Source organism: Trachemys scripta, chromosome 16 (assembly GCF_013100865.1).
Source record: "Trachemys scripta elegans isolate TJP31775 chromosome 16, CAS_Tse_1.0, whole genome shotgun sequence".
Lineage (NCBI taxonomy): Eukaryota > Metazoa > Chordata > Testudines > Emydidae > Trachemys > Trachemys scripta.
In genome coordinates this window covers 6,457,950-6,475,084 of record NC_048313.1, presented here as the reverse complement: position 1 = coordinate 6,475,084, position 17,135 = coordinate 6,457,950, and the positions used below count along the sequence as shown (strand labels likewise).

General features: G+C 64.9%; 2 protein-coding genes and 1 pseudogene across 3 annotated transcripts in view; 2 read left to right on the top strand and 1 right to left on the bottom strand.

Moving 5' to 3' along the window:
* Positions 1 to 8,256, top strand: part of LOC117888425 (histone-lysine N-methyltransferase KMT5C-like) — an 8,559-nt gene extending 303 nt beyond the window's left edge. The window contains exons 2-10 of one of the 2 annotated variants that reach the window (XM_034791785.1): positions 1,245 to 1,382; positions 1,589 to 1,754; positions 1,882 to 1,991; positions 2,350 to 2,513; positions 3,225 to 3,244; positions 4,444 to 4,580; positions 4,999 to 5,186; positions 5,331 to 5,875; positions 5,939 to 8,256. In XM_034791785.1, coding sequence (XP_034647676.1) covers positions 1,273 to 1,382; positions 1,589 to 1,754; positions 1,882 to 1,991; positions 2,350 to 2,513; positions 3,225 to 3,244; positions 4,444 to 4,580; positions 4,999 to 5,186; positions 5,331 to 5,875; positions 5,939 to 6,364 — 1,866 coding nt within the window. In that variant the 5' untranslated portion in view covers positions 1,245 to 1,272 and the 3' untranslated portion in view covers positions 6,365 to 8,256. Of the gene's footprint in view, positions 1 to 1,244; positions 1,383 to 1,588; positions 1,755 to 1,881; positions 1,992 to 2,349; positions 2,514 to 3,224; positions 3,245 to 4,443; positions 4,581 to 4,998; positions 5,187 to 5,330 lie in introns of both variants that reach the window. The other variant, XM_034791784.1, reaches the window with a different exon arrangement.
* A 1,758-nt stretch (positions 8,257 to 10,014) lies between these two features.
* On the top strand, positions 10,015 to 11,479 carry LOC117888764 (annotated as a pseudogene).
* Positions 11,480 to 13,594: 2,115 nt separating this feature from the next.
* Positions 13,595 to 15,065, bottom strand: LOC117888709 (galactoside 2-alpha-L-fucosyltransferase 2-like). The gene has a single exon (XM_034792346.1). The coding sequence runs from the start codon at positions 15,031 to 15,033 to the stop codon at positions 13,990 to 13,992; it is 1,044 nt and encodes a 347-aa protein (XP_034648237.1). The 5' UTR covers positions 15,034 to 15,065; the 3' UTR covers positions 13,595 to 13,989.
* Positions 15,066 to 17,135: the final 2,070 nt, after the last annotated feature.

The following is a 17,135-nucleotide window of genomic DNA, read 5'->3' as shown; positions in this document are numbered from 1 at the left end:
CCCCCCCCCCCCCCCCCCACGGGTGCTGCTCCCCCCACGCCGTGCGGGCAGCGGGGGCGGGTGGGGCCGGGAAACCCCCTCCCCGTCCCGGGCCACAGCGGGGAAACTGAGGCACGGAGCGGTAACAACGCGGGGCCCAGAGCCCGGGAGAGAACCCAGGAGTCCCGGCGGCCGGGCCATGGCGCCCCCCCCCCGGGTTTCTCCCCCCCCGCCGCCAGCCGGGCTGTTAAAGTCTGTGTCCAGCTGCAGGTCGGGGGCGGGGGCCCAGGGCGCAGTGTAGGGAGATGACCTGAGACAGGGGGTGGGNCGGCGGCCGGGCCATGGCGCCCCCCCCCCGGGTTTCTCCCCCCCCGCCGCCAGCCGGGCTGTTAAAGTCTGTGTCCAGCTGCAGGTCGGGGGCGGGGGCCCAGGGCGCAGTGTAGGGAGATGACCTGAGACAGGGGGTGGGATCCCGGACTCCTGGGTTCTCTGCCAGCTTTGGGAGGGGAGCGGGGGGGCTGGGAGCCTGGACTCCTGGGTTCTCTCCCTGGCTCTGGTGGGAGCGGGGTCCAGGGGCTGGAGGCCAGGACTCCTGGGTTCTCTCCCTGGCTCTGGTGGGAGGGGGGTCCAGGGGCTGGAGGCCAGGACTCCTGGGTTCTCTCCCTGGCTCTGGTGGGAGGGGGGTCCAGGGGCTGGAGGCCAGGACTCCTGGGTTCTCTCCCTGGCTCTGGTGGGGGGAGGGGGGTCCAGGGGCTGGAGGCCAGGACTCCTGGGTTCTCTCCCTGGCTCTGGTGGGGGGAGGGGGCACTGGGAGCCCGGACTCCTGGGTTCTCTCCCTGGCTCGGGGTGGGGGGGGCTCTGGGGGAACTAGTAATGAGCCGCTGCCCGAGGCCGGGGGGGCGTTTCCTCGCTTGCTGTTGTTTTTGTCCCATTCCTGGTCCCTGCTGAAGGGGAACCCCCGGGGCGGGGGGCCGGGGCTGTGCGAGCCGGAGCGGTGACCCCCGGGGCGGTGTGAGGGAACAGGGGGTGCTGGGCTGCGGGATAGGGGGGCTCTCTGCTGGCGGGCGCTGGGCTGCAAGGAGCAGAGGAGGTGAGGGGTCCCTGGATACCCAGTCCCCTCGCCCCACCCCAGAGGGGCCGCGGCCCTGCCCCACCTCTGCCATACGCTGCCGGAATTGGGTGGGGCCGAGATGCCGAGGATCCCCCAGGGGTGGGGCCCCGGGGCTGGGCCTGTCCGGCTGTCTCACGCCCCTCCTCTCGCGCAGCGGCCAGCAGCATGCGTCTGGCCGGACCATGGGCTCCACGCGGGTGACGGCGAAGGAGCTGTGTGAGAATGACGACCTGGCCACCAGCCTGGTGCTCGACTCCTACCTGGGCTTCAAGACCCACAAGATGAACGTCAGGTCAGGGCGGGGCTGTGGGGCGGGAGTGAGGGGCCCAGGGCTGGGCTAGCAGGGGCTGCGGGTCGGGAGTGAGGGGCACCAGCAGGGCTGGAGGGGGCAGGGCTGGGCTAGGAGGGGACTGTGGGTCGGGAGTGAGGGGCACTGGGGTGGGGTGTGGGGACCATGGTCAGGACTCTGTAGCACCCTAGTTCTCTCCCTCCCCCCAGTCCGCTCCCCGCCATCCGGAGGCAGCACCACCTGCGGGAGGCGGTGGAAGCGTTTCGCCGGCGCCGGGACCTGGACGCCGCCTACCGCGCCCTCCTGTTGGGCGAATGGGCCGGCCCCTACTTCAAGAGCCGCAGCCGCCAGCAGGAGACGGCGCTCAAAACCCACGTGAGTCCCGGGTCCTGTCCTGGCTCGGGGTGGGGGCCAGTGGTTAGAGCAGGGCGGGGGAGCTGGGAGCCAGGACTCCTGGGTTCTCACCCTGGTTCATGGTTCCTCTCGAATCCTCTCTCCCCAGATACTCCGCTACCTCCGCATCTTCCTTCCAGAGAGCGGCTTCGCGATCCAGCCGTGTAGCCGGTACTCCCTGGAGACCAACGGCGCCCAGGTGGTGTCCACAAAGTCCTGGTACGGGGTCCTCAACTCACCCCACCCCCATGCGCGAGGGGTCCCCAAATAACCAGCCCCCTTCCCCACCCCAGAATGGCCACGGCAGGGCAAGGGGTCCCTGAATAACCAGCCCCCGCATGCACCCCAGAGGGGCCACGTCCCAGCGCCGGACGAGGTGTCCCCGAATAACCAACCCCCGCGCCCCACCCCAGAATGGCCATGGCAGGGCAAGGGGTCCCCGTATACCCAGCCCCCGTGCCCCACCCCAGAGGGGTCCCCGTCTGAGCAGCCCCGGCGCCCGAGCCCGTAGCGCCCGGCGTGGGGGCCGTGCGGAAGGCTGGGCAGCCCCCCTGACTCGTCCCCCAATGCCCGGCAGGGGGAAGAACGACAAGCTGGAGCTGCTGGTGGGCTGCATCGCGGAGCTGACGGAGGCGGACGAGAGCCTGCTGCGGGCCGGGGAGAACGACTTCAGCATCATGTATTCCACGCGCAAGCAATGCGCCCAGCTCTGGCTGGGCCCCGCCGCCTTCATCAACCACGGTGCGGGGGGGCTCCTCCCCCAGCCCGGCCGGGCCCCCCCGCTCCCAACCTGGCCAGGCCAGCCCTGGGCTCCTCGCCCGGCTGGGCCCCCCACTCCCAACCCAGCCAGCCCAGCCCTGGGGTCCTCCCCGGCCCGGCCGGGCCCCCTGCTCCCGACCTGCAGCCCCGTGTTCTCGTTGAGATCTGCACGGACACTAGCCTCGGCGCAGGGTCCCGTCTGGGGGGCAGAGGTGGGATCTGTCTCCCTGCCCCCCCCCCCCCCCCCCCTTGATCTCGGTGCTGTGAGGGTCACAGAGTCCCTGCTCTGACACTGGCAGGGTGAGTCTGTTCTCCACCTTCTAGGTGCTGGCCAGGGCTGGGTGGGAGCCGGTGTCCCCTAGAGGGGACAGGCCCCGCACCCCATTCCCTGAGCCAGCCAGTCCCTGCCCTAGGGCCAGATGGGAGCCGGCGCCCCCTAGAGGGGACAGGCCCCATGTCCCAGTCTCTGCCCTGGGGCTGGGTGAGAGGCGGCGCCCCCTAGAGGGGCAGGACGTATACCACCCCTTCTGGCTTCAGCCGCTCTCTGTAGCAGCAGCCTGTGGTTATCTCGCCCCAGGGTGTTGGGGGCTCTGTGGGGATCTGCTCTGAGCGTGGGGGAGTCGTAGGGGTCTGACCCTCTTCTCTGGCTTCTCTCTCTTGTGTCTCCTCTTGTCCCCCCATGGAACCCGCCAGACTGCAGGCCGAACTGCAAGGTAAGGCCGGCTGCCTGGTGGTCCGTCCTGGCTCCGGGAGGGGAGTGGGGTATAGTGGTTAGAGCAGGGGTCTCAAACTCAAATGACCATGAGGACTAGTACATTGGCCCGAGGGCCGCATTACTCACCGCCCCCCCCCCCCCCCCCCCGCTGTCCTCGGCTTCGCTCCCACTCCACCCCTTCCATGAGGCCCCGCCCCTGCCCCGCCTCTTCCCACCCCTTCCCTGCCCCCGTTCCAACCCCTTCCTCGAAATCCCCACCCCAACTCTGCCCCCTCCCTGCCCCCAGGGGGTGCAGAAGGGGTGTGGCGTGTGGTGGGGGCTCAAGGCAGGGAGTTGGGGTGTGGGGTGCAGGAGGGGTGAGGGGTGCGGCAGGGGGCTCAGGGCAGGGGGTTCAGCTGCAGGAGAGGTTCGGGGGGCAGGATCTGGGCCGGCGCGTACCGGGGGCAGGGCAGGCTCCCTGCCTGTCTGCCCTGCCCCCACAAGAGGCTGCAACGTGGGGAAAGGGGGGCAGAGGGGCTCTGTGTTTCTGTTGCTTGAGGCACCGCATCCAGCAGCTCCCATTGGCCGCGGTTCCCTGTTCCCGGCCAATGGGAGCTGCTGGGGGCGCTGCCTGAAGCGACAACCACACACAGCCCCTCTGCCCCTCCTTCCCCACGTCCAGCCTCTTCCGGGAGCAGCGCGGGGCAGGGCAGGCAGGGACCCTGCCCTGCTCCCGGTGCACGTCCGGCCAGAGCCGGTCTGGTAAACGCTGGGGGAGGGCGGGGGGGTTGCAAGGGGCTCGCGGGCTGCAGAAAATCACGGGTTAGAACATGGGGAAACTGGGAGCCAGGACTCCTGGGTTCTCTCCCCGGCTCTGGGAGGGGAGTGGGGTCTAGTGGATCAGAGCAGGAGGCGCTGGGAGCCAGGACCCCTGGGCTCTCCCCCACTGAATGTGAGACCCCGGGGAAGGAAGGTGCAAGGGGAAGTGCCCGCCCCTCTGTAAATTGGGGCTTAGGATAGATTAGCCAAGGACTTTGAGACCCCTGCTAGGAGCCGCTGGGGGCATCGGGGGAGATCAGCAATGCTGTGGGGGGGTTGCGCTGACAGGCGCTGTGCACTCCTCATGGCCAGGGAGGAACACCCCCCCCCCCCATCCCGTGGGCGTGTCTGCGCCCCGTCTCCCAGCGGGGCCCTGGCTGACACCCCCTGTCCCCTCAGTTCGTCCCGACGGAGGGGAACACGGCCTGCGTCAAGGTTCTCAGGGACATCGAGCCGGAGGACGAGATCACCTGCTTCTATGGCGACGGCTTCTTCGGGGAGAACAACGAGCTGTGCGAATGCCGCACCTGTGAGAGGTGGGGGGGCTGGGGAGCTGGGAGCCAGGACTCCTGGGTTCTGTCCCGGCTCTGGGAGGGGAATGGGGTCTAGTGGGGAGAGCGACGGGAGCTGGGAGCCTGGATTCCTGGGTTCTATCCCTGGCTCTGAAATGGGAGTGGGGCCTGGTGGGAGCCAGGACTCCTGGGTTCTGTCCCGGCTCTGGGAGGGGAGTGGGGTCTAGTGGGGAGAGCGGTGGAGGCTGGGAGCCAGGATTCCTGGGTTCTGTCCCGGCTCTGGGAGGGGAGTGGGGTCTAGTGGGGAGAGCGGTGGGGGATGGGAGCCAGGACTCCTGGGTTCTGTCCCAGCTCTGGGAGGGGAGTGGGGTCTAGTGGCTAGAGCAGGGGGCTGGGAGCCAGGACTCCTGGGTTCCAGTCTGCAAGGTCTCTGTTCCCTCAGGAAGGGGGAAGGTGCCTTCCGGCTGCGGAAGAAGGACCCCTTGCAATCTACCTCAGCCCAGAAGAAATACCTGCTCCGGGAGACGGACGGGCGGCTGCAGCGCTGGAAGGGGCGGGTCTCCAAACAGGTGCAGCAACAGAGCATGAGGCGGCGGCGCAGGGCCCGGCGCAGGAGGGAGCGTGACCGCGGTAGGAGCCCCGGCCTGGGGGAGCTCGGCGGGAGGGGGACTGTATCCCAGTGCCGGGCAAGAGGGCCCTGGATACGCACATGCCAGCCAGAAGGGCCGCGTCCCGGCGCCTTTGACTGACGTCCGTTTCTCTGTCCTCTTGCAGCTTCCCGGCTCCAAGCTCTGTGCCATGGGCCGGCCTCCTCTCTCGCGGCTCTGGGCGCCGGCCTGGTGAAGGACCTGCGGATCTCCCTGCACGACTGTGTGGCCTGCCGGGCCGCGGGGGGAGCCGGCTGTCGACTGCGGAAGCCGCTCTGGGTCACCCTGCCGTGGTGGCGCCCCAGGGCCGGGCAGCCGGGTCCTGCGCCAGCGGGCACCGTCGTCCTCCGTCGCTCCCTGCGCAGACGCCGCCGGGCGCAGCGGGACGACAGCTGCTGCACGACCGCCGGCCTGGGTGCCCCGCGGCCCACGCCGCCCGGCCCGACCCACATGGAGCTGGGGGGCAGGCTGCCAAGGGGACTGGCCGGGCAGGGCTCTGGGGCGGAATCCCCCCTGGCTGGGGAGCTGCACGGGGTCAGAGCCGCCGGGAGCTGCCCCAGACAGGGCCTGGAAGAGACTCGGCCGTGCGCAAGGCCCTCGGGTGGAGTTCTGGAGCTCCGGGCTGGGGTCACGGGGCCCCCTAGTGGAGCTCTGAAGCTGTGCGCTAGGGACACACAGCTCCGGGCCGGGGACTCGAGGCCCCCTGGTGGAGATCTGGAGCTGTGCGCTAGGGGGACACAGCTCCGGGCCGGGGACTCGGGGCCCCCTGGTGGAGCTCTGGAGCTCCGGGCCGGGGACACGGGGCCCCCTGGTGGAGATCTGGAGCTCCGGGCCCCTGCTCCTCAGCCCCCCAGCCAGCTGGTCTGTCGGACCAGGAGTATGGCCCGGCAGCAGGCCAAGGCCCCGCCCCCCGCCAGGCCCCGTCCCCCCACCCTGAGCCGCCGGCGGCCACCCAGCAAGGCGCCCCCAGGCAGTGACGACCCCAAGCTCTCCCTCTACGCCCACGTCCGCCTGGAGCCAGTGAGGCCGCGTCGGGCGGAGCAGGAGGAGCCCAAACGGACAGTGACCTTTCACCCCTTCGCCCCCCCGAAACGCCTGCGGCTGGTGGTGAGCCACGGCTCTATCGACCTCGACGTGGCCTCCGGCGAGGAGTCGGCCTGAGGTGGAGGGGCCCAGCTCCCTCCTCACCGGGCTGACCACCCCCCCCCCCCGCCCAACGGGATTGCACTGAGCCGCCGCCCACCTACCCCATTGGACAGAGCTTTCCCGGAGCTCCTCCCACGCCAGGGGGCCCGGGGGTCTGCTGGCGACGGGTTTAACCGGAACCCTTGGGGGTTATTTATAGTCAGTTTGACAGGAGACCCCAGGCCTGATAAGGGGCGTGGATGCAAACAGGCTGCTGGGCCGTGGGGCCTTTCCCCTCTAGGGGGCACTAGCCCAGGTCTGGCCCCAGAGTGGGCACTGGCTCGACTTCAGGATGGGGGGCACTGCCCCCCCACCTGCTCCCCAGGCTGTGGGGCACAGGTCTGTCCCCGTCCTGCCACCGGCCGTGTACAACACCCAGACCTTGGCTAAGGCTTTTGGTGGGGCCTGGGCCAGATACCCAGGGGAGGGGCACCAGCTCACAGCCTGGCATCCCCGTGCACCCCCTATAGCTGGGGGGCTGCACACAGGGCACCTCCAAATCCCACGGCCCCTGTCTCCCCAGCATCCTTAGCCCTTTGCAGGCCAGCCCCGCGGCAGGGGCACAGGGTGGCGTTCGGATGCTGCCTGGCCCAGGACGCCTGGGTTCCCCCCCTGGGCTGTACAGGGTGGTGAGTTTGTTACTTGATCTGATTAGGGAGTCGGTTTGATCCCCCAGCTCTCACCTCAGAGGTGTCCCTTGCGTTTAGATTGGAAGGGCCAGTTCTCCCGTCTCTGGTGCTAGTTCTGCGTTTTTTTCTCCCTCAGATCCCCAGCTGCTGGAGTCAGGGGGTGAGGGGAGAATTGTGTTTGATAAAAAAAACCTTTCCCCCATTGGGGGAGGCCCAGGCAGCTCCCCCACAGCCCCCCAGAAAAAGGGGCCTGGCCTGACCCCATTGATGGTTTGCGATTGTATCAGTTTTCGTCCCTGAGGACCAGCTGGTGAATTTTGAGCCTGGGGGCTGATCTGGGGGGGGGCCTGAAGGGATTAATTTCTAACATGCCCTGGCTCTTGGACCCCTTGATTCTCAGTCTTTGTTGTTCCTTGCTCCCTGACTGGCTTGGGGGGGGGGAGCGACCCCAGGCTGGTTAAAGGGGGCTTCTGAACGCCCCCCACCCTGGTTGGTGCATGACGTAGTGTTTAGGGTTCTCTGTAGTGAGGGGCCGGGAGCTGGGTCCAAAGGATAGTGGGGTCAGTAGATGATGGGGATGGGGGAGCCAGGACTCCTGGGTTCTGGCCCCAGCTGTGGGAGGGGAGTGGGGTCTAGTGATTGAGGGGGAAGGGCTGAGAGCCAGGACTCCCGGGTTCAGTCTGCAGTTGTGGGAATGGAGTGGCGTGTGAGGGGAAAGGGGGGGGGGGGGGGGGGAGGCAGGACTCCTGGGTCCAGTCACGTCACCTCTGTGCCTCAGTTTCCCCATCTGAAAAATGGGTTTCACACTTACCTACCTCACTGGGGGAGGGAGGCGAAGCCATTTCTGAAGCATCCAGGCAACCCCACCCCCTGCCAGGGTGCAGCGCCCCCTTTCCCTGCCCCCCCCCCCATGGGGTCTGCAGAGCCCGGGCTTGTGTTGGTGATAGATTCCCCCGCCTTCAGTTCAGCCGCCCCTGCTGCCCACAACCCCCTTGGGGCTCAGGGTTGGCCCTGCCAAGGCAGAGGGTGGCCGGACGCCTGGGTTCTTCCGCGTGGGGGGGGGGGCGCTAACACTGTTATACCTGTATCTCCGGGGCGGGGGGGCTCTGTGCTGGAGGAGGGGTGGGGACTGGAAACGTGGGGTGACTCACCTGCACCCCCCTGGGCTACCCCCACAGCTGACCCAGGATGGGGGGGGTGGATTGGTGCTAGGGGCACAGGGTGAAAAGCTCTGGGGAAGGGAGGGTGGGGTCTGAGGGGGTTCCCAGCCCCCCTCTGGGGGTGGGGCCTTGCGGGAGGGGGGGGGGCTCAGCTGGGGGGGGTGGTGGTGGGGGGGGGGGGGTGGGGGGGGGAGAAAATCCCCTTTTTACGGGAAAAAAACATGGTTGGAATAAAGATTTTTTTAAAAGCGACTGTGTCTGTCCCGAGAGCCAGTGGGGGGAGCCAGGACGCCTGGGTTCTAGTGTGGGGGGGGGGACTGCAGGAGCCGGCTGTTGTCCCTGTCCTGCAGAGCTCCCAAGCTCCAGCAGGGGGCGCTCTCCCCTGGCAGTCGGGGCTGCCCCAGTGCTGTGCTGGGGGGCACTGGGTTTCACATAAGTAGGGACACTGGCGGCAGTGCAGAGGCTTGGAGCCAATCCCTGGCACCCGGTCCCATCCGGCCTCTCCCCAGTCCCCCCCCCGGGGCAGGGACTCACAGGCCCTCCCCAGCCTGAGGCGGGTCCCCTCCCGCCCAGCCCGGTTGCAGCCACCGCCAGCCGCCTCAGTCCGGACCCGTGCAAGCCGCTGGCCTCCCGGGGCTGGCTCCTTCCTGGGGCCAGGTGTGGCCTGGCGGGCGGCTGGGAAGCACCCAGGGGTGGGGGAGACGGGGCACTGGGGACCCTCCTGCCCCCTCCGTGTCCCGGGAATGAACCCTAATCTGGGGGGGGCAGGCTGCTGTAATCACTAGCCCCCACTCCCTCCCAGAGCCAGGGAGAGAACCCAGGAGTCCTGGCTCTCAGCCCCTGTGATCGACCCCCACGACCCTTTTCCTCCCCTAGGTGGGCTGTTCAAGGCCTGTTTCTGACCAGACTCTTATGCTAGCTGGAAGGGACGAGATAGAGACACTAGCCTGCTGGGAGTCAGGACTCCTGGATTCTCCCCCCGGCTCCGGGAGGGGAGCGGGGTCTAGTGGTTAGAGTGGGGCGGGAAGGGAGACAGGGCTCGTGGGTTCTCCCCCTGGCTCTGGGAGGGGAGTGGGGTCTAGTGGTGGGAGCAGCAGGGCTGGGACTCGCCCAACCCTTGACAGGGTCATCTGGCCCCCCAGTGATTGCCCTGGCTCCAAGGAGGAATTTTTAGGGTTTGCTTTTCCTCTGCTTTGATCCGTAAAGGAAATGGAAATTGCCCCCTCGGCCTTGAACTCCAGCTCCTGCACTAACCCAGGGCGGGGCTGGCAGGGGCTGCGGGTTGGGAGTGAGGGGCACTGGCAGGGCTGGGGGGAGCCCAGGGCTGGTCTGGCAGGGGGCTGCGGGTCGGGAGTGAGGGGCACTGGCAGAGCTGGGGGGGCCCAGGGCTAGGTTAGGAGGGGGCTGCGGGTTGGGAGTGAGGGGCACCGGCAGGGCTGGGGGGGGCCAGGGCGGGGCTAGCAGGGGGCTGAGGGTCAGGAGTGAGGGGCACCGGCAGGGCTGGGGGGGGGGCAGGGCAGGGCTAGCAGGGGGCTGCGGGTCGGGAGTGAGGGGCACCGGCAGAGCTGGGGGGGGCCAGGGCTGGGCTAGCAGGGGGCTGCGGGTCGGGAGTGAGGGGCACCTGCAGAGCTGGGGGGGCCCAGGGCTGGGCTAGGAGGGGGCTGCAGGTCGGGAGTGAGGGGCACCGGCAGAGCTGGGATCGGGGGACACAGAGGCAGCTGAGTTGGGACCCTGGGAACAGCAGGACTCGGGCCTGGAAGACCCCTCCTGTGCTCGTCCCCTGCTTCTCCCCACCCCATCTCTCCCCAGGCTGAAATCTCCTTCCCTCACCTCGGCCATGACAGCCCTGGGCTCCTGGGTCCTCTTCTGGTCGCCCCTCTGGCTCTCCATCTTCCTGCTGGCCATCATGACCCTTTCCATATTCCTCCACTGGAGGGTCTGGTTCCCTGCCCAAGGTCGCAGGCACCCCTCCTTCAATGCCATGGGCCCCCCCCCCCAGCCATGTCTCCCATCCTGCCCCACACCACACCCCCACCATGGAGCAGGGCATGTGGACTGTGAACTCCGCTGGGCGCCTGGGGAACCAGATGGGGGAATACGCCACCCTCTACGCCCTGGCCAAGATGAACGGGCGCCAGGCCTACATCCTCCCGGAGATGCACCAGCAGCTGGCGTCGCTCTTCCGCATCACCCTGCCCGTGCTCCCCGGCGACATGGTCCAGAGCATCCCGTGGAAGGACTATGAGCTCCACAATTGGATGTCAGAGGAGTACAGGCACATCGAGGGGAAATACATCCGGCTGACGGGCTACCCCTGCTCCTGGACCTTCTACCACCACCTCCGGCAGGAGATCCTCCAGGAATTCTCCTTCCACGACCACATCAAGGAGGAGGCCAACCGGTACCTGGCCGGGCTGCGCGGGCAGCGCCGGAACGTGACCTACGTGGGCGTCCACATCCGGAGGAAGGATTATGTCCAGGTGATGCCCCAGGTCTGGAAGCGGGTGGTGGCGGACAAGGCCAACCTGGAGAAGGCCATGGGCTACTTCTGGGCCAAGTACCAGGAGCCGGTCTTCGTGGTGACCAGCAACGGGATGGAGTGGTGCCGGGAGAACATCGACGCCTCGTGGGGGGACGTGTATTTCTCGGGGGACAGGAAGGGTCGTCACCGGGGAGGTGTTTCGCTCTCTTGGTCCATTGCAACCACACGATCATGACCATCTGGAGCTTCGGTATCTGGGCCAGCTACTTGGCTGGGGGGGGGGGAGACCATCTATTTGGCCAACTACATGCTCCCCGATTCCCCCAGCAGTGGTTCTTCAAGCCTTCGGCAGCCTTCCTGCCCAAGTGGATTGGGATTGACACCGATCTCTCCCCGCTGCTGAATGGGACACAGAGGCAGAAAAGACCCAGCCCACAGGCTAGCAACAGGACCCGCAGGGATAGGGGGCCAGCCATCAGTGAGGGAAGAGGGCGCTGGAGAGTTCAGGGTGTATCAGAGTAGATGTTGGTCAGGCATGGGGTGGGGTCAAGACAACCTGGCTCCCTTCTGCCAACTTTCTCCTAGGATTCCTCAAAAGGGCCATCTTGTTCCTAGGTTGAACTGTTAGAACAGGGGAGCCGTGAGTCAGGATTAGAAGTGAAGTGAAGGAAAGCCAGGAAGGGAAGCCAGCTATAAAAATAATAAATAACAAATGGAAGAAAGGGGCAGTAGATAGTAATATATAAATCAAAAACTAGGGATTGTAGAAAATTGATAAGGGAAGCAAAGGGACACAAGGAGACATCTGTGGCAAGCAGAGTTAAAGACCATACCATGTTTTTTTTTAAATGTATATTAGGGACAAAAAAGAATCCTGAGAATGGCATTGATCTCGTTTAGATGGAAATGGTAGAATTTTCAATACAGACAAGGTAGAATTTTTCAATAAATAGTTCTGTGTCTGGGGAAAACAACAGATGACGTTGTCATAGCATATGATGATAATACACTTTCCATTCCACTAGTTGCTCAGGTGGATGTCAAACAGCAGCTACAAAAGTGAGTCATTTTAATATCAGCAGGGCGCAGTGATAGGCATGGAAGAGTTTGAAAAGAGCTGGCTAAGGAATTGATGGCATTGTTGATTTTGTCCTGCAGCAGGTCCAGAAGAAAGCTCACGTTGTGCCAAGTTTTAAAACGGGTAAATGGGATGACCCGAGTAATTATGGGCCTGTCAGCCTGACCTCGATCCCAGGGAAGATAATGGGGCGGCTGATACGGGACTCGATTGATCAAGAATGAAAGGAGGGCACCATCGTTCACCAGTGTGGGATTATGGAAACTAGACTCCGTCACACTAACTTGCTAGCCTCTTTCGCTGTGGTCGCACGTTCAGTGGAGGAAGGTCACAGGGTTGGTGTCACATCTGTCGACGTCGGCAAGGCGCGAGAGCTGGTGACTGATTAACAGGCATGCTAGGAAATGAGCGTGTTAAATGGAGTCACAGCCGCCCAACTGATAGGTCTCAGAATGCACCTGCACATGAAGACGCCCCCGAGCGGGGGCGGGGAGGGGGCGCGTTTCCGGGGGGCGGGTCCCGCAGGGGTCGGTTCTGGACTCTGAGCTCGTTCATGTCAATGATGCGGAAGAAAATATTCAAGCCTCACAGATCAAGTTTGCAGAGGCCACGAAACCTGGAGGAGGGGCCCCCAGCCGGGGTGGATTGGCCGCCGCTCGGCAGCTGGGTTGAGTGGTTAGAGACGGTGTCCCTTCCCCTGGCCTCCCCTGCTCCAGCATGGGGCCCATGGCAGCCACAGAGCCTGGGCGTTACAAACGGGCGGGGGGGGGGGAGGGGGGCTCGCCTTCCTGCCTGGCTGGCCCCAAACCTCCCACTCGGCTTGTGTTGGTGATAGACAGAGAGATCCCCCCCACTCTGCTCCCCCCCCCAGATTCAGCCACCCCCACTGCCCCCAAGCCCTTGGGGCTCAGGGTTGGCCCTGCCAAGGCAGAGGGAGACCGGACGCCTGGGTTCTTCCAGGTGGGAGGAGGGCGCTAATGGGTCACAGCTGCAGAACTGTGTATCAATCCCATGGGGGGTGGAGGTAAATTCCCCCCAGGGTTGGGCTCCACCTGCCCCCCCCCATTCCTCCTGGCCCAAGAGCAAGTGCTTACAGTGGGGGAGCGGGGGCCGGGAGCCAGGACTCCTGGGTTCTCTCCTTGGCAGACAGGGAAGGGCAGTATTCAGTGGGGTGCTGGCAGAAGGGCGGGGCCTTGTGATTCCGATTTTATTGTTGCTTGTAAAAGCCCATCCTTTGCCTAGCAGTTCTGGCTTTACAGTCCTGTGCCACGCACACACTGGGGCCAGTTTATAGCCCAAGAATGTGCCCACCTACAGAGCCCTGCTGAACCTGCCCCACTCAGCCGGGGGTAGAACCCAGGAGTCCTAGCGCCCAGCCTTCCCTGCTTTTTCCAAAGGGTCAGTTTCACCAAGCTGAAAAGAATTAGGAACCGAAGCACCCTGGAGGAAGAATTTAATCAGACCCATGTGGCTACTGATTGGGGATTGTTTACCAAACACCTGATTAGGTGCCCAGATAGACACTATTCCATACTTGAGGAGGAAGGCCATACTGGTCACAGACTGACCTGGTTTAGAGGGGAAGTGAAAGCAGCAATAACAAATGGAAGGATGGGGGAAATGGACAGCATATAAACCAGAAGATAGGGATGGTAGAAAATTGATAAGGGAAGCAAAGGGACACACAGAGCATTCTATGGCCTGCAGTGTTGAGGACAATAAGGAGGCTGGGTTTTTTTAATGTATATTAGGAACAAAAGGAATCCTGACAATGCTATTGGTCCATTTTAGATGGAAATGGTAGAATTATCAATAATGCAGAAAAGGCAGAATTGTTCAATAAATATTTTTGTTTTGTGTTTGGGAGGAAAAAACAGATGATGCCATATCAGATGGTGACGATAATGCTCTTTCCATTCTGCTCCTATGTCAGGAGTTGGCTGAACAACAGCTATCAAAGTGAGACATCTTAAAATCAGCAGGTCCAAATAACTTACAGCCAAGAGTTTTAAAAGAGCTGGCCGAGGAGCAAGTTTTAACCATTCAACTTCATGATAGACCCATTTGGTGACTCCTAGGAGAAGGTTGGCAGAACCAACCCACATTGTCTTGATTCTCCCCTCCCCCCCATGCTTGACCAAGGTCCATGCTGATGCCCCCTAAACTCCCCAGGACCGCCTACCCCAGCTGGGGGCTGGCCCACTATCCCAGAGGATCCTGCTGGTGGCCTGCAGGCTGGATCCTATCTGCCCCTATGTCCCACCCCGCAGTGGGGAGAGATCGGCGTTGATCCCAATCCACTCGGGCAGGAAGGCGGCCTCAGGCTTGAAGAGCCGGAGGAAGGGGGAATCGGGCAGGGTGTAGTTGGCCAAGTAGACAGTCTCCCCACCGACCAGGTAGCCGACCCAAATGCCGAAGGTCCCGATGGTCATGATCGTGTGGTTGCAATGGGCCAAGAGAGCAAAGTCCCTCCCCGGCGACGACTCCTTCCCGTCCCCTGAGAAATACACGTCCCCCTGCGAGGCGTTGATGTTCTCCCGGCACCACTCCATCCCATTGCTGGTCACCACAAAGACCGGCTCCTGGTACTTGGCCCGGAAGTAGCCCATGGCCTTCTCCAGGTAGGCCTTGTCCGCCACCACCCCCTTCCAGATCTGTGGCATCACCCGGACGTAATCCCCCCTCCGGACGTGGATGCCCACGTAGGTCACATTCTGGCGCTGCCCACGCAGCCCGGCCAGGTACCGGTTGGCCTCCTCCTTGATGTGGTCGTGGAAGGAGAATTCCTGGAGGATCTCCTGCCGGAGGTGGTGGTAGAAGGTCCAGGAGCAGGGGTAGCCCGTCAGCCGGACGTATTTCCCCTTGATGTGCCTGTACTCCTCCGACATCCAGTCGTGGAGCCCGTAATTCCTCCACGGGACGCTCCGGACCACGTCGCTGGAGACCACGGGCAGGGTGATGTGGAAGAGCGACGCCAGCTGCCGGTGCATCTCCGGGAGGATGTAGGCCTGGCGCCCGTTCATCTTGGCCAGGGCGTAGAGGGTGGCGTATTCCCCCATCTGGTTCCCCAGGCGCCCGATGGAGTTCACGGTCCACATGCCCCGCTCTGTTGGGGGCGTTGTGGTGGGGGACGTAGCTGGGGACCCCTTCGTTGTGTTCGGGGAGGGGAGCCTCTGCCATGCGGAGGGGAACCGGCTGCTTAGGTGGAGGAAGGTGGAGAGGGTCATGATGGTCAGCAGGTAGAGGCTGAGCTGAAGGACCAGCCGGAAGGGGACCCAGGAGTCCGGGGCAGTCATGGCTCCCAGCAGTGATGAGGGAAGGAGGTCCCAGCCTGGGGAGAGAAGGAGCAGGGGGGCAGGTGGTGAGTGGAGTGGGGTGAAGAGAGGAATGGGAGGGATGGTTTGAGGAGATGGGAGAAGCTCTCCCAGGGCCAATGACCCCCATTCCCAACAGCCCAGCCGAGGGGCCAGGGGACCCCAGCTCCAGCAGTATGTTGGGGGAGGGGAGCAGAGTCACTCAGTTTCTGGGGGGGCCGAAGCCCCGCAGCCCCTTGACCCCGGATCCGCCAGCCGACACCGGGCCAGGCAAGAACAGTCAGAGCAACATTGTTTTCCCCTCCACCCTGCCGGTGCCCCTCACTGCCGACCCGCAGCCCCTGCTAACCCGGCCCTGCCGGTGCCCCTCACTGCCGACCCGCAGCCCCCTGCCAGCCCAGCCCTGGGGTCCCCGCCCAGCTCCTGTAGGTTAAGGGCAGGGTTGGGGGTCGATGTGGTGCTGGACTTCTTTGTGGCGTCGTCCCCTTTGGACCCCAGCAGGCCTGGGGGCAGGGGGCGGGACGGTGCGTGGCCAGGCTGGGGTGGGTGAGGGAAGGGCAGGGGGGAATTTCCTGTTCAGCCTCAGATAAGATCAGATGAAAAGCAAATAAGGAAAATTCCTCCCGGGTGAAAGAAACGCTGGCGTCCGTGACGAGCCTGACACAATCCCGGGTAGGCACTGAGCCCTCCCCTCAGCAGCCCCCCCCCCTCCCTCCCCAGAGCTGGGAATCACCCCCCAGTGCCCACTTCTAACCTCTAGACCCCCCCTCTCCTCCCAGAGCCAGGGAGAGAACCCAGGAGTCCTGGCTCCCAGCCCCCCCTGCTCTAACCACTAGACCCCACTCCCCTCCCAGAGCCGGGGAGAGAACCCAGGAGTCCTGCCTCCCAGCCCCCCCCTCTAACTACTAGACCCCACTCCCCTCCCCCCCAGAGAGGGTGGAAGGTCGTATGGGTCTATTTGTAGCTGGATTCTCTCTCCCTCCAACCTCCCCTATGGGACTGTACCACCTGGGCTGGGAATGGGGTGGGGGCATGAGAAGGAGCAGATGGGAGCCAAATTCTGCCCCCCACTCCCACCCCAGATATTTCTTCCTTCCTATTAATCCTTCGCCAGCCGCTGGGAGAGATACACAAGCTGCCTTGGCTGGCCAGGGGCTGGGAGCCAGGACACCGGAGTTCTCTCTCTGGCTCTGGGAGGGGAGTGGGGTCTAGTGGTTAGAGCAGGGGGGGCTGGGAGCCAGGACTCCTGGGTTCTCTATCCCCTCTCAGCGAGGATCCAGTCGCCTCTCTCATTCCCTTGTTCCAGCCACCTGAGCCCAGAGATCCCTCTTCGTTGGGTGGGGCAGGACGGTTCCCGCTTCCCCTGGACCCTTTGTCCCTGCCTTCGTCCCCCCTCCCCCCACACCGCTTCTCCCACCGCACACCTGGGCTCTCTCCTTCCATCGCTCCCACCCAGCCCAGCCGCACCTGTCAGCAGGACGGATCCAGCCCGCGACTGCCAGCAGGTTCCACTGCTCGGAGCGGCTGGGCTCGGCTGCGCCCTGGAGGATGGGAGGGGATCGGAGCCCTGCCTCCGGGGGTGGGGACAGCGCTGAATTTGTGCCTTGGCGTGTTTGGCATCTGGGCTTTGCCTTTCCCGGCCCCGGCACCAACAGGCCTGGCACTTCCCGGCCCCGGCGCCTCTGGGCCTGGCAATTCCCGGCCCCGGCGCCTCTGGGCCTGGCACTTCCCGGCCCCGGCGCCTCTGGGCCTGGCACTTCCCGGCCCCGGCGCCTCTGGGCCTGGCACTTCCCGGCCTCGGCGCCTCTGGGCCTGGCACTTCCCGGCCCCGGCGCCTCTGGGCCTGGCACTTCCCGGCCCCGGCGCCTCTGAGCCTGGCACTTCCCGGCCCCGGCGCCGCTGGGCCTGGCACTTCCCGGCCCCGGCGCCGCTGGGCCTGGCACTTTCCGGACTCGGCGCCTCTGGGCCTGGCAATTCCCGGCCTCGGCGCCTCTGAGCCTGGCACTTCCGGGCCCCGGCGCCTCTGAGCCTGGCACTTCCCGGCCCCGGCGCCGCTGGGCCTGGCACTTCCCGGACTCGGCGCC